Consider the following 13,907-nt stretch of genomic DNA (forward strand, 5'->3'; position numbering starts at 1 on the left):
TATGAAGGTAATGGAGTTCAGGTGTGAATCATAATGATTACCAGGTGTGCGTAATGATGAGTGCCAGGTGTGCGCCGTCCACAGGGTATGGGGTGGCGGTGCAAAATGGAGTGATAGCCTTCCTTCTTCAATATCCCTTTAACCCTCTACAAATCTTCCACTTTACCACCACCAAAGCCTTCCTTCTTCAATATCCCTTTTACCCTCTACAAATCTTCCACTTTACCACCACCAAAGCACCCCCAGACAATCACATTGCCTCAAGATGGCGTCAAGCACTCCTCCAGCATCTTAACATTTTTTCTGTGTCTCACGAATGTTTTCTTTGTGATCCGAACACCTCAAACTTAAATGCATCTGTCCAATTAATTTCCAGTGTCTATGTTCTTTTGCCCATCTTAATCTTTTATTTTTATTGGCCAGTCTAGGATACGGCTTTTTCTTCGCAACTCTGCCTAGAAGGCCAGCATCCCGGAATTGCCTCTTCACTGTTGACGTTGAGACTGGTGTTTTGCAGGTACTATTTAATGAAGCTGCCAGTTGAGGACTTGTGAGGCGTCTGTTTCTCAAACTAGACACTCTAATGTACTTGTCCTCTTGCTCAGTTGTGCACCAGGGCCTCCCACTCCTCTTTCTATTCTGGTTAGAGCCAGTTTGTGCTGTTCTGTGAAGGGAGTAGTACACAGCTTTGTACGAGATCTTCAGTTTCTTGGTAATTTCTCACATGGAATAGCCTTCATTTCTCAGAACAAGAATAGACTGACGAGTTTCAGAAGAAAGATCTTTGCTTCTGGCCATTTTGAGCCTGTAATTGAACCCACAAATGCTGATGCTGCAGATACTCAACTAGTCTAAAGAAGGCCAGTTTTATTGCTTCTTTAATCAGAACAACAGTTGTCAGCTGTGCTAACATAATTACAAAAGGGTTTTCTAATGATCAATTAGCCTGTTAAAATGATAAACTTAGATTAGCTAACACAACGTGCCATTGGAACACAGGAGTGATGGTTGCTGATAATGGGCCTCTGTACGCCTATGTAGATATTCCATAAAATATCAGCCGTTTCCAGCTACAATAGTCATTTACAACATTGACAATGTCTACACTGTATTTCTGATCAAGTTGATGTTATTTTAATGGACAATAAATGTGCTTTTCTTTCAAAAACAAGGACATTTCTAAGTGACCACAAACTTTTGAACGGTAGTGTGTGTATATATATTTATTGTTTTCTTCCGTAACACTACCACCCTTCCCTGAAATACAGTTCTTGGTGAATCAGCACTTGTGGCTTCTCAATAACACTGGGCATGTGATAAGGGCATGTGATAAGGGCATCTGTCTCAATGACATCTGATTTACAGAATTATGGGCAATTCTCTGTTTATTTCCACCCTCTGCTATCTCTGCTACTATATCTGGCAGATCACAGATCCTTCCCAAACATCACTGAGTCACCATGGCCTCTAAAGTAGCTGTTGTGTTGCTGCTGATTTACCTGTCAGGATCTACATTTGGGATCAAGCTGACTGGAAATGGATACACTGACATTCTGATTGCTATTAACCCTAAGGTGCCTGAGGACCCAGTGCTCATCACACAAATCCAGGTAATAAATTAATGACAAAAAACATTATTTCCCCACTCAACAGGTAATATATATTTTAGGATATTTTGAATGTTATTGAGAGTGATGTTGAATGTAGGATATTGCTGTTTTTGATGTTGAAATTCAAACGCTGTATCTAACCATAGGACAGGCATGCTGTGATTGTTTAACTAATAATGAAAGTAAACCAAAACATTCAATTAGACACCAAAGCTTTTTTTTTATTCTATTTCATTTGTTACTTCAGGAAATGATTAAAGAAGCCTCCAGAAATCTACTCGATGCAACAAAGAAACATTTATATTTCAAGGAAGTCGCAATATTAGTGCCACCTAATTGGAATAAAGGAAATTACTCCAGAGCAAAGACGGAGGTCTACGATAAGGTACTGAGAGAATCTAAAACATGCACATGATGTTGGAGTCCTTTGTGCTCAGTTGAAGTCATCCACCAATGACAGAGAACAATCCTGATTGACATTCTATTAGCTTTTGATTCCTCATCATTACAATTATTTAAATCATTAATTCATAGGAAGATACACCACACCCTACAATAGTATGTGGACACCCATTCAAATTAGTGGATTCAGGTCTTTCAGCCACACCCGTTGCTGACAGGTGTATAAAATCGAGCACACAGAAATGCAATCTCCATAGACAAACATTGGCAGTAGAATGTCCCTACTGAAGAGCTCAGTGACTTTCAGTGTGGCACCGTCATAGGATGCTATCTTTTCAATAAGTCAGTTCGTCCACATACTTTTGACCATGTAGTGTAGATTTCCAGTTATAAACTGGGTGGTTCGAGCCCTGAATGCTGATTGGCTGACAGCTATGGTATATTAGACCCTATACCATGGGTATGACATAACATGTATTTTTACTGCTCTAATTACGTTGGTAACTAGTATATAATAGCAATAAGGCACTTTGGGGGTTTGTGGTATATGGCCAATATACCACGGCTAAAGGCTATATCCAGGCAACTGTAATAGTAACCTCAACCGTAATTGTTAAAATACAACAAGGAAGACATACAATAAACTGTTTTAGTTAAGGGGAAAATTTGACAAAAATGGGCATTTGTCCAAAAACATCAATATATAACTAGACCGGGTAGTCAGAATGTAAATCGGCATGGTATTATCTTTACAAAATTCTAAAGTATAAGCTTTTTCTAGTAATTACAAACACTTTGAAGTATTATGGTAAAACTCGTTATTTTGTTAATAATTTGCATTGTCTCTGTTATAGGCCAATATAATAATTGATGAGCCAAATAAATTACATGGAGATCAGCCTTACACTCTGCAGTATGGTGAATGTGGATCTGAGGGCCGGTACATTCATTTGACTCCTGACTTCATGCTGAAGGATGATGTCTCTAAATACTATGGACCCAGAGGTTAGAGTCACCTGCCGTAAACTCTATCTCCTGTTACTGTGCAAGACCCAATACAGAAATCCTATTTGTTGAATTTTCCTTCTAAAACTCACTTCCAGGTAAGGTTTTTGTCCATGAATGGGCACATCTAAGATGGGGAGTTTTTGATGAATATAATGAAGAAAAACCATTCTACCTGTCAGGTTCCATAATCGAGGCAACAAGGTAATCTTTATCATTTATACAATTCCATTTTCATATTGTATCCGTTAAAGGGGAATTCCAACATGGCGCATTTCTACATTCTGTAGTGAAAAAAACATTTAATTTCAAAGACTACGAGATACACTGTGATGCGGGGAGCAGGAAAATAACTGGTTTTACTTTTGAAGGCATCATCAAATTGCACTTTTTTAGGACCTCATCTTTTTCAGCACAAACATAAATGCTCTATTTATATGTAGAAACTTGTATGGTGCTGGAGATAATGAATATGGGTTGAAAAGGCGTGGAATTCACCTTTAAGTGTCATAATTTGTCCCTAAAACAAGGAGTTTAAAAAGTTGCCTTTGAAAAAAACATTTAACTCAAACACATTTTCAATAGATTCCGTATTGTTTGCGGAACATGGCAAAGGTCCCAGTTAAACTGTACCTGCCCATTTTCATTGTCTGCTATGTCCAGTGAAAAGCATGGCGCACACCAAAAAAAGTTAGTAGATGTGCTGACTAACAGCAAGTAAACTGTTGGCCTGAAGAAGGTACAGTGATGCCGAAACGTTGGCGTTTTACCCAGTAAATAAAAAATATGGTAAAGAAATTAACTTTATGTCCTGAATACAAAGTGTTATGATTGGGGCAAATCATACACAACAAATCACTGAGTACAACTATTCATATTTTCAAGCATGGTGGTGGCTGCATCATGTTATGGATTTGCTTGTCATCGGCAATGGAGTTTTTTTTAGGATACAATGAAACGGAATAGAGCTAATCACAGGCAAAATCCTAGTAGAAAACCTGCTTCAGTCGTCTTTCCAACAGACACTGGGAGATAAATTCACCTTTCAGCAGGATAATAACCTAAAACAAAAGGTCAAATATACACTGGAGTTGCTTACCAAGACAACATTGAATGTTCCTGAGAGCCCAAGTTACATTTTTGACTTAAATAGGTTTGAAAATCTATGGCAAGACATGAAAATGGCTGTCTAGCAATGATCAACATGCAACTTGACAGAGCTTGAAGAATTTAAAAAATAATAATGTGCAAATATTGTACAATCCAGGTGTGCAAATCTCTTAGAGACTCACATCTGTAATCCTTGTCGAAGGTGATTCTAACATGTATTGACTCAGGGGTGTGAATACTTATGTAAATTAGATATTTCTGTATGTCATTTTCAATAAATGTGCAAACATTTCTAAAAACGTGTTCACTTCATCAAATCAACGGAATCCATTTTGAATTCAGGCTGTAACACAACAAAATGTGCAATAAGTCAAGGGGAATGAATACTTTCTGAAGACATTGATTAGTCACTGTCTTTATTTTTATAGCCCATTGTCTATTTATGAGCATTTCATTCAGTTTCCACTATGACATGCATCTACCAACAACTAAATAGTTATTTTTCTTAAATTATTGAGACTTGGAGTCAACCCTAACTGTACATTCAATTTATTGTTAATGTTCATTTCACATTTTTCAGATGTACCATAAACATTACAGGAAAGTACATCCACAAACGTGACCAAAAGGACTGCACCACTGACCCTGTTACTGGGTTATACACCGAAGACTGTGTATTCTATCCTGACACGCAACAGACAACCTCTGCATCAATCATGTACAATCAAGGCCTTAGTGCTGTGAGTATAAGTCTACACAGCCTTTCAACTACCTTGATATCTACCCAATGTGTTATGTAGTTGTAATGCTCAACTTACCATTTTTAACTGTAATGAAGATACGTTTAAACTAATGACAGAAACATTTGTTTTGTGTGCACAGGTAAAAGAGTTCTGTACAAAAGAAACTCACAACACTGAGGCTCCAAACATCCAGAACAGACTGTGTGGTAACAGAGGTGTAGAGGAAGTTATCACCTCACTTTCTGTAGATGCCGGTGTGGCAGTTGTGCCAACACCACCAAGTATACTACCCACATTCACTGTGGGGCAGCGACGGCAAAGGGTTGTCTGTCTTGTCCTTGATGTTTCAGGAAGCATGTCTGCAGTAAGTTTTTATGGACTGATTTTCAAATCAAACCATATTTTATAAAAACAATTCAAAATCTGACAACGGTATCACAAATTCCTGGTATTATTGGTGTTTGTGCCCAGGCACGTGTGTGTGTGTCTGTGCTTTTGTCTAACTGTACTGCTGCTTGCTAATATTTTCTTTTCCTATAAAGGGTTCTAGAATGTTGAACCTGAGACAAGCGGCAACACTCTTCATACAGAAGATTGTTGAAGACCAAGCTTATGTTGGCATTGTACAATTTACAGCTACGGCTACAATTCGTGAACCATTGACTTTGATTGATGGTAAAGCATCGAGAGATAAGCTTGTACGCAGTCTGCCACTATCAGCTGGTGGAGGCACAGACATTTGTGCAGGTGTTGAGAAAGGTCTGGAGGTAAATACAATACCCATAATCTATATTTATTTGGCACCATTCATATAATACATTGCAAATTGCTTTAAATGATCACTTAAAATAATACTGGTACATAGTGCTGCAACAATCTGGACAAAAACGTTTGACACATGAATACACATATATAGTACATTTAGAAAGAAACCCATTCAAATTACATTAATATATCATTTCAATAAATCAATTATGCTTATATTAGGTACTTGGAGGAGATGGAGATGGTGCAAGAGGAGATGAAATCATATTATTAACTGATGGGGAATCAAGTATCAACTGTCAAAAACGTGTTAAAGAAAGTGGTGCAACTGTGCACACAATAACTCTTGGGCCAAATGCAAACATAGGAGTAAAAGAATTGTCAGACATATCAGGTAACACAGAGAGCAGTATCTTTCATAAGTATGCATTCTAAATTATATCTGAAATTCCTTCTTACTTGTTAAAATGTTTTACCTAAATATCATCCTTCCTGCTGTAGGTGGTAAATATCACAATGCTGCTGATGGTGTGGATTCCAATGATCTTGTGGATATTTTTGCTTCACACACAACATCTGATGGAAATCTGACCAAGCAGACAATCCAGGTGAGATGAAGATGCAGGGAATTATGAGAAACATAATATACTATAAGTGTTTTCAGATATTTGAACATAATCTGTCATTTTTTCCAACAGCTTGAGAGCACTGGATTGAATATGATTGGTTGGTTTAATGGATCTGTATCCATTGACAGGACAATTGGAAACAAGACAAGCTTTTTAGTTATCTATGAAAGAAGTTCACCTGACATCCTTGTTTTAAGCCCCTTTACACGGACCTATGACACATCACATTTCCAACATGATGCTCCTGCTAAGACTTTAACGCTCGATATTGAAGGAACTGCTGAGGTCTGTCTGGTTGTGTTTATTTTATGTGTTCAGCTAGATTCAAAAGTTATATTTATATATATTATAGTTGTGTGTATTATTTTTCCCATTACTACAAGTTACTAATTTAGCCATTTCAATTGTTCAATGTGGACCATATTATGCATTACTACAATTTAACTAGATTGAATGGTGATGATATTATTTACAATTGTAGACTGGAAAGTGGAAATACAGTCTACTAAATAAACAGTCAACCGCCCAATCTATGTCAATGACTGTGACAAGTCATGCTGTCAGCGAAGCTATATCACCAGTCATGGTCAAAACCCACATGAGCCAACTGTCCAGCAACGGCAGCAAACCCATGTTGGTGTATGCAGAGGTCAACCAGAAAGGTGTTCCAGTGATTCTGGCAGATGTGATGGCCACACTAACGTCTGATAAGGGAGTCAAGCATGAGCTGAAACTGCAAGATAATGGAGCAGGTGATGTAGAGCCACAATACATATGATTTAGAACCAAAATGGAGTAGGTGTTACAAAAACGATTATTTATTTAAGTTTTAAGTTGAAATCCTATTTTTCCAGGTGCTGATGCTTTCAGAAATGATGGCATCTATTCCAGTTACTTCACTAAACTAACAACAGGAAAATACAGCTTGAAAGTGAAAGTACATAACAATGATGGCATGGCCAGATTCTCCCTCAGGAGACACAGTGGAGCACTTTACATACCTGGATATGTGGTTAATGGTACAGTACATTCCATCTGAAACTGTGTTTTTAATTCATGAACTGGCGGCAGGTAGCCTTGTGGTTGGAGTGTTGGGCCAGTAACCGAAAGGTTGCTAGATTGAATCCCTGAGCTGACAAGGTAAAAATCTGTTGTTCTGCTCCTGAACAAGGCAGTTAACCCACTGTTCTTAGGCCGTCATTGTAAATAAGAATTTGTTCTTAACTGACTTGCCTAGTTAAATAAAGGTTAAATTAATAAAAATGATGATACCATATTATGTATATACCAAAACATATTTAATTTGATGGATCAGTACCCATACCTATTCTCAACAACTAGCCTTATAATGATCAAGGGTATGATTTGGGAGTTGGGATTGTAAGAATATGTATGCATTCATATGTTTGATGACTTTGTCTTCCTAGGGCAAGTAGTGATGAATCCCCCAAAGCCCCCAGTCAGTGAGGATGACCTGCAGGCTGATGTGGGCAGCTTCAGCAGGACAGCCATAGGAGAGAGCTTCTCAGTCAGTCTCCCACCTGGTGTCCCCCCTCCAAATTTCCCCCCTAACAAAATCACAGACCTGAATGCAGAGATAGAGGCAGACAAAGTGCTGCTCACCTGGACTGCACCTGGGGAAGACATGGACCAAGGCACAGGTACAAAAATGTATAAATAATGAGCATCTCAACAGCAAGTTGTGGATATATTTCCATTTTTTTTTGCTTAGATTAAAATCTGTAATGTGGGCCTAATATTCACAAAATATGAAAAAAAATAACACTGCAACACTGACATGTACAGTATTTCACCAATCGTTAAATTTCATATGACAGGGGTCAAAATGCTAACAATCAGATAATCAGTGTGCTGTCTTGGTGTAACGATCGTCGTAATCCTCCTCCTCGGACGAGGAGGAGAGGCGAGAAGGATCAGACCAATATGCGGAGTGATTAGTGTCCATGATTATTTATTATATCGAAACTGAACACGAAACAAAAGAACACCATGAAAACAATCGACAAACAGTCCCGTGTGGCACGAATGCAGACACGCGATACAACCACCCACAAAACACACGTGAAACCCCGGCTGCCTTAGTATGATTCTCAATCAGGGACAAACGATCTACAGCTGCCTCTGACTGAGAATCATACCAGGCCGAACACAAAAACCCCAACATAGAAAAACACACATAGACCAACCCACCCAACTCACGCCCTGACCAACTAAATAAATACAAGAAAAAAGGAAAACAGGTCAGGAACGTGACATAACCCCCCCCTTAAGGTGCGAACTCCGGGCGCACCCGCATAAACTCTAGGGGAGGGTCTGGGTGGGCGTCTGTCCACGGTGGCGGCTCTGGCGCTGGTCGTGGTCCCCAACCCACCATAGTCAAACCCCGCTTCCGTGGTCTCCTCCCAATGGCCACCCTCCATGTCAAACCCACTCTACCAAAAGGCAGCACCGGACTGAGGGGCAGCACCGGACTGAGGGGCAGCACCGGACTGAGGGGCGGATCCTGGCTGGCTGGCTCTGGCGGATCCTGGCTGGCTGGCTGGCTCTGGCGGATCCTGGCTGGCTGGCTCTGGCGGATCCTGGCTGGCTGGCTCTGGCGGATCCTGGCTGGACGGCTCTGGCTGGTCCTGGCTGGACGGCTCTGGCTGGTCCTGGCTGGACGGCTCTGGCTGGTCCTGGCTGGACGGCTCTGGCTGGTTCTGGCTGGACGGCTCTGGCTGGTCCTGGCTGGACGGCTCTGGCTGGTCCTGGCTGGACGGCTCATAACAGACGGACAGCGCTGGGAAGGCAGGCAGCTCAAACAGCGCTGAGCAGGCAGGCAGTTCAGGCGCCGCTGGGCAGACGGCAGACTCTGGCCGGCTGAGACGCACTGTAGACCTGGTGCGTGGTATAGGCACTGGCTGCGCTGGAGAGGAGGAAAGCTCTGACAGCGCTGGACAGGTGGGAGCAGCTGGAGAGAGAACCCGGAGAGACAGCCTGGTGCGGGGGGCTGCCACCGGTGGACTGGTACTTGGAGGTGGCACCGGGTATACCGGACCGTGAAGGAGGACACGTGCTCTTGAGCACCGAGCCTGCCCAACCTTACCAGGTTGAATGGTGCCCCGTAGCCCTGCCAGTGCGGCGAGGTGGAATAGCCCGCACTGGGCTATGCTGGCGAACCGGGGACACCATTCGTAAGGCTGGTGCCATGTATGCCGGCCCGAGGAGACGCACTGGAGGCCAGATGCGTTGGGCCGGCTTCATGACATCCGGCTCGATGCCCAACTTAGCCCTACCAGTGCGGCGAGGTGGAATAGCCCGCACTGGGCTAAGCACGCGTACTGGGGACACCGTGCGCTTTACCTCATAACACAGTGTCTGACCAGTACGACGCCCTCTCACTCCACGGTAAGCACGGGGAGTTGGCTCAGGTATCCTACCCGGCTTTGCCACACTCCTCGTGTGCCCTCCCCCAAGAAATTTTTGGGTCTGACTCTCGGGCTCCCAACCGCGTCGCCGCGCTGCCTCCTCATACCAGCGCCTCTCTGCCTTCGCTGCTTCCAGCTCCGCCTTGGGACGGCGATATTCCCCTGGCTGAGCCCAGGGTCCTTTGCCGTCCAGGATCTCCTCCCAAGTCCAGGAGTCCTGGGTTTTTTCTCACTGCTGTCGCTGCCCGTTTGCACTCCGCTTGATCCTAGATTGGTGGGTGGTTCTGTAACGATCGTCGTAATCCTCCTCCTCGGACGAGGAGGAGAGGCGAGAAGGATCAGACCAATATGCGGAGTGATTAGTGTCCATGATTATTTATTATATCGAAACTGAACACGAAACAAAAGAACACCATGAAAACAATCGACAAACAGTCCCGTGTGGCACGAATGCAGACACGCGATACAACCACCCACAAAACACACGTGAAACCCCGGCTGCCTTAGTATGATTCTCAATCAGGGACAAACGATCTACAGCTGCCTCTGACTGAGAATCATACCAGGCCGAACACAAAAACCCCAACATAGAAAAACACACATAGACCAACCCACCCAACTCACGCCCTGACCAACTAAATAAATACAAGAAAAAAGGAAAACAGGTCAGGAACGTGACACTTGGTGTATACAGTGGGGCAAAAAAGTATTTAGTCAGCCACCAATTGTGCAAGTTCTCCCACTTAAAAAGAAGAGAGAGGCCTGTAATTTTCATCATAGGTACACAAATCCAGAAAATCACAATGTAGCATTTTTTATGAATTTATTTGCAAATTATGGTGGAAAATAAGTATTTGGTCAATAACAAAAGTTTATCTCAATACTTTGTTATATACCCTTTGTTGGCAATGACAGAGGTCAAACGTTTTCTGTAAGTCTTCACAAGGTTTTCACACACTGTTGCTGGTATTTTGGCACATTCCTCCATGCAGATCTCCTCTAGAGCAGTGATGTTTTGGGGCTGTTGCTGGGCAACACGGACTTTCAACTCCCTCCAAAGATTTTCTATGGGGTTGAGATCTGGAGACTGGCTAGGCCACTCCAGGACCTTGAAATGCTTCTTACGAAGCCACTCCTTCATTGCCCGGGCGGTGTGTTTGAGATCATTGTCATGCTGAAAGACCCAGCCACGTTTCATCTTCAATGCCCTCACGATACATGGCCCCATTCATTCTTTCCTTTACACGGATCAGTCGTCCTGGTCCCTTTGCAGAAAACAGCCCCAAGCATGATGTTTCCAACCCCATGCTTCACAGTAGGTATGGTGTTCTTTGGATGCAACTCAGCATTCTTTGTCCTCCAAACACGACGAGTTGAGTTTTTACCAAAAAGTTCTATTTTGGTTTCATCTGACCATATGACATTCTCCCAATCTTCTTCTGGATCATCCAAATGCTCTCTAGCAAACTTCAGATGGGCCTGGACATGTACTGGCTTAAGCAGGGGGACACGTCTGGCACTGCAGGATTTGAGTCACTGGCGGCGTAGTGTGTTACTGATGGTAGGCTTTGTTACTTTGGTCCCAGCTCTCTGCAGGTCATTCACTAGGTCCCCCCGTGTGGTTCTGGGATTTTTGCTCACCGTTCTTGTGATCATTTTGACCCCAAGGGGTGAGATCTTGCATGGAGCCCCAGATCGAGGGAGATTATCAGTGATCTTGTATGTCTTCCATTTCCTAATAATTGCTCCCACAGTTGATTTCTTCAAACCAAGCTGCTTACCTATTGCAGATTCAGTCTTCCCAGCCTGGTGCAGGTCTACAATTTTGTTTCTGGTGTCCTTTGACAGCTCTTTGGTCTTGGCCATAGTGGAGTTTGGAGTGTGACTGTTTGAGGTTGTGGACAGGTGTCTTTTATACTGATAACAAGTTCAAGCAGGTGCCATTAATACAGGTAACGAGTGGAGCACAGAGGAGCCTCTTAAAGAAGAAGTTACAGGTCTGTGAGAGCCAGAAATCTTGCTTGTTTGTAGGTGACCAAATACTTATTTTCCACCATAATTTGCAAATAAATTCATTAAAAATCCTACAATGTGATTTTCTGGATTTTTTTCCTCATTTTGTCTGTCATAGTTGAAGTGTACCTATGATGAAAATTACAGGCCTCTCTCATCTTTTTAAGTGGGAGAACTTGCACAATTGGTGGCTGACTAAATACTTTTTTGCCCCACTGTATTTACATTTATTTACTTGCCATTTCTATTTTTCAGCAACGGCCTATGAGATCCGTTTTAGTGAAGATTCGGACCTACTCAGATCGAACTTCAGTACCGCTCATCTTGTCACATACAACCTCTCACCAAAGAAGGCAGGCTCCCCAGAGAAGGTCTCTTTCACTCTCTTCTCAGTCATCAAAAATGGCACCACTCTGTTCTTTGCAGCAAAAGCAGAAGACAAATCTTTCCTGAAATCTGAAACATCCAACATTATTCAAGTGACCAAGATTGTTCCCAAAGCTCCTGTTCCTTCTCCAACTGATGCTCCTGGGGGGCCTGATACATCAGGCAGTGGAGTGAACATTACTGCTATAGTCATATCAGTCACCACAGTAACCATGGTGGCTTGTCTGATTGCTAGTGTGACAATGTGTTCAATTAAATCAAGGAGAGTTAATCATGCTTAAAACAAATGATGATGATGAGTAAATGTAGCTGCAGCTCATTGCACTGAATCATAGCAAACCTTCCTGTGTTTTTGATTAACACTAAAAAAACATATGAAGTAGAGGGAAATAAATGATCTTATCTACCATTCTTTGTTTTTTAAATAGCTGAAAGGTTAGAATGAGATCATAGCTAACCAAATTAAATTGATTGTGCTATAATAGATTGATTAGACTGATTCTCTTAAGATCTCTTTTAAAGCTTTGTGTTTGTGTATTAACCATTATGTGTTTACAATGAAGAACATGTTCTGTTAAGGTACAATATGTAAGATTTATCCTAAAATTGATTGACATTAATGTGTATTATGTCATGACTGACCTCCTCGGGTCAGGTTACCGTGGACCACAATCCTACAGAGATCTCTCACACCCACCAGAGGGGAGGAGATTGAGAGGTATGGAGATGGGGAGGGGGGGGAGGGGTTTATGACACCTCACGACCATTGTAAATCTAATGCAGCAGACACAATTCCTTTGTCCTCTCACTATGGAGAACCGGCCTCAGAACATTAACATGCAATAAATGGACTTTGGGACAATAGGTTTCGTCAGCCACAATGGTGGTAATGACGATAGATGGAATAGGAAAATGAATGTCGTTTTTGTTATGTTATTAAAAGGTAAAGGACGATGTTATAACGAAAACATTGTAACTTTAAGAGTTTTCCTAGTATATGCTGGATGTTTGCATATTGTACGTTGTGTGGAAAATGTCCAGATCAAAGAGAATGGTTTTGTAAAGATGAAATGTGAAGTTAGTTGTCTAAATTGGATCTGAGTTCGTTGTCTAAATTGGATCTGAGTTCGTTGTCTAAATTGGATCTGAGTTAGTTGTCTAAATTGGATCTGAGTTAGTTGTATAAAATGATTCCGGTCACCACTCTCCATCGAATCGTGTGTCTACACTGCTTTCATTCCTACGCTGTGAGCCCTGAGCTACAGGGCTGGCTGTTCTCAAAATACCCCTTTAAGAACAAGGGCGAGGAAACAGACCACTAAGACAAAGGACACTGACATGAGGACAACCAGAGAGTTACATACCCTGTAACCAGAGAAGTGCGTCATCAGAGAAGCCGAAACGGTCCACGCAGAGATCCCCATCGGAGACCTTTAACACGTAATTACATCATTATATTCTGACCCATGAGAGCGGCAGTTCGCAGCAAGGTTAGGGTTAAAATAATCATAGCTGAGTGGCAGCCTACAGGTCAAGATGATATGAACTGAACCGCCCCACTCTACTTCTCTCTTTTCATTATAGTCATAATGTTTGTAACTTGTTGTCATCATATTCATACATTTTTTAAAATGTTATATTCTTTCAGGACAAACACATTAACATATTGCATGCTTTGAATTTTTTAGATGTATTTGCTTAGTTTTACCACAGGATAGCAGTCAAGTACCAGCATTAGCTTTTCTTCACTGTCTTTTGTCTGTCTGGTCTGGTGCTTTAGTATTGTCGTCATGTCATGATGTGGGCATATTCAAA

General features: G+C 41.9%; 1 protein-coding gene across 1 annotated transcript; it reads left to right on the plus strand.

Annotated features, from left to right (window-relative positions):
• Nucleotides 1-1,460: 1,460 nt before the first annotated feature.
• On the plus strand, nt 1,461-12,373 carry LOC120054326 (calcium-activated chloride channel regulator 1-like). Its single transcript, XM_039001738.1, has 14 exons — nt 1,461-1,610; nt 1,858-1,995; nt 2,867-3,017; nt 3,116-3,221; nt 4,708-4,867; nt 5,010-5,234; nt 5,413-5,637; nt 5,858-6,029; nt 6,137-6,243; nt 6,334-6,549; nt 6,746-7,016; nt 7,119-7,283; nt 7,692-7,925; nt 11,961-12,373. The coding sequence occupies exons 1-14, from the start codon at nt 1,461-1,463 to the stop codon at nt 12,371-12,373; spliced, it is 2,733 nt and encodes a 910-aa protein (XP_038857666.1).
• The last annotated feature ends 1,534 nt before the right edge of the window (nt 12,374-13,907 follow it).

This window comes from Salvelinus namaycush, chromosome 10, assembly GCF_016432855.1.
Source record: "Salvelinus namaycush isolate Seneca chromosome 10, SaNama_1.0, whole genome shotgun sequence".
NCBI classification, from domain to species: Eukaryota; Metazoa; Chordata; class Actinopteri; order Salmoniformes; family Salmonidae; genus Salvelinus; species Salvelinus namaycush.

Excerpts from the sequence above, each read along its gene's own strand:
- LOC120054326 (XM_039001738.1), top strand. The coding sequence starts at position 1,461 with ATGGCCTCTAAAGTAGCTGTTGTGTTGCTGCTGATTTACCTGTCAGGA. Across the intron at positions 3,018-3,115 it reads TAAATACTATGGACCCAGAG|GTAAGGTTTTTGTCCATGAA; the intron begins GTTAGAGTCACC and ends ACTCACTTCCAG. Across the intron at positions 7,284-7,691 it reads ACCTGGATATGTGGTTAATG|GGCAAGTAGTGATGAATCCC; the intron begins GTACAGTACATT and ends TTGTCTTCCTAG.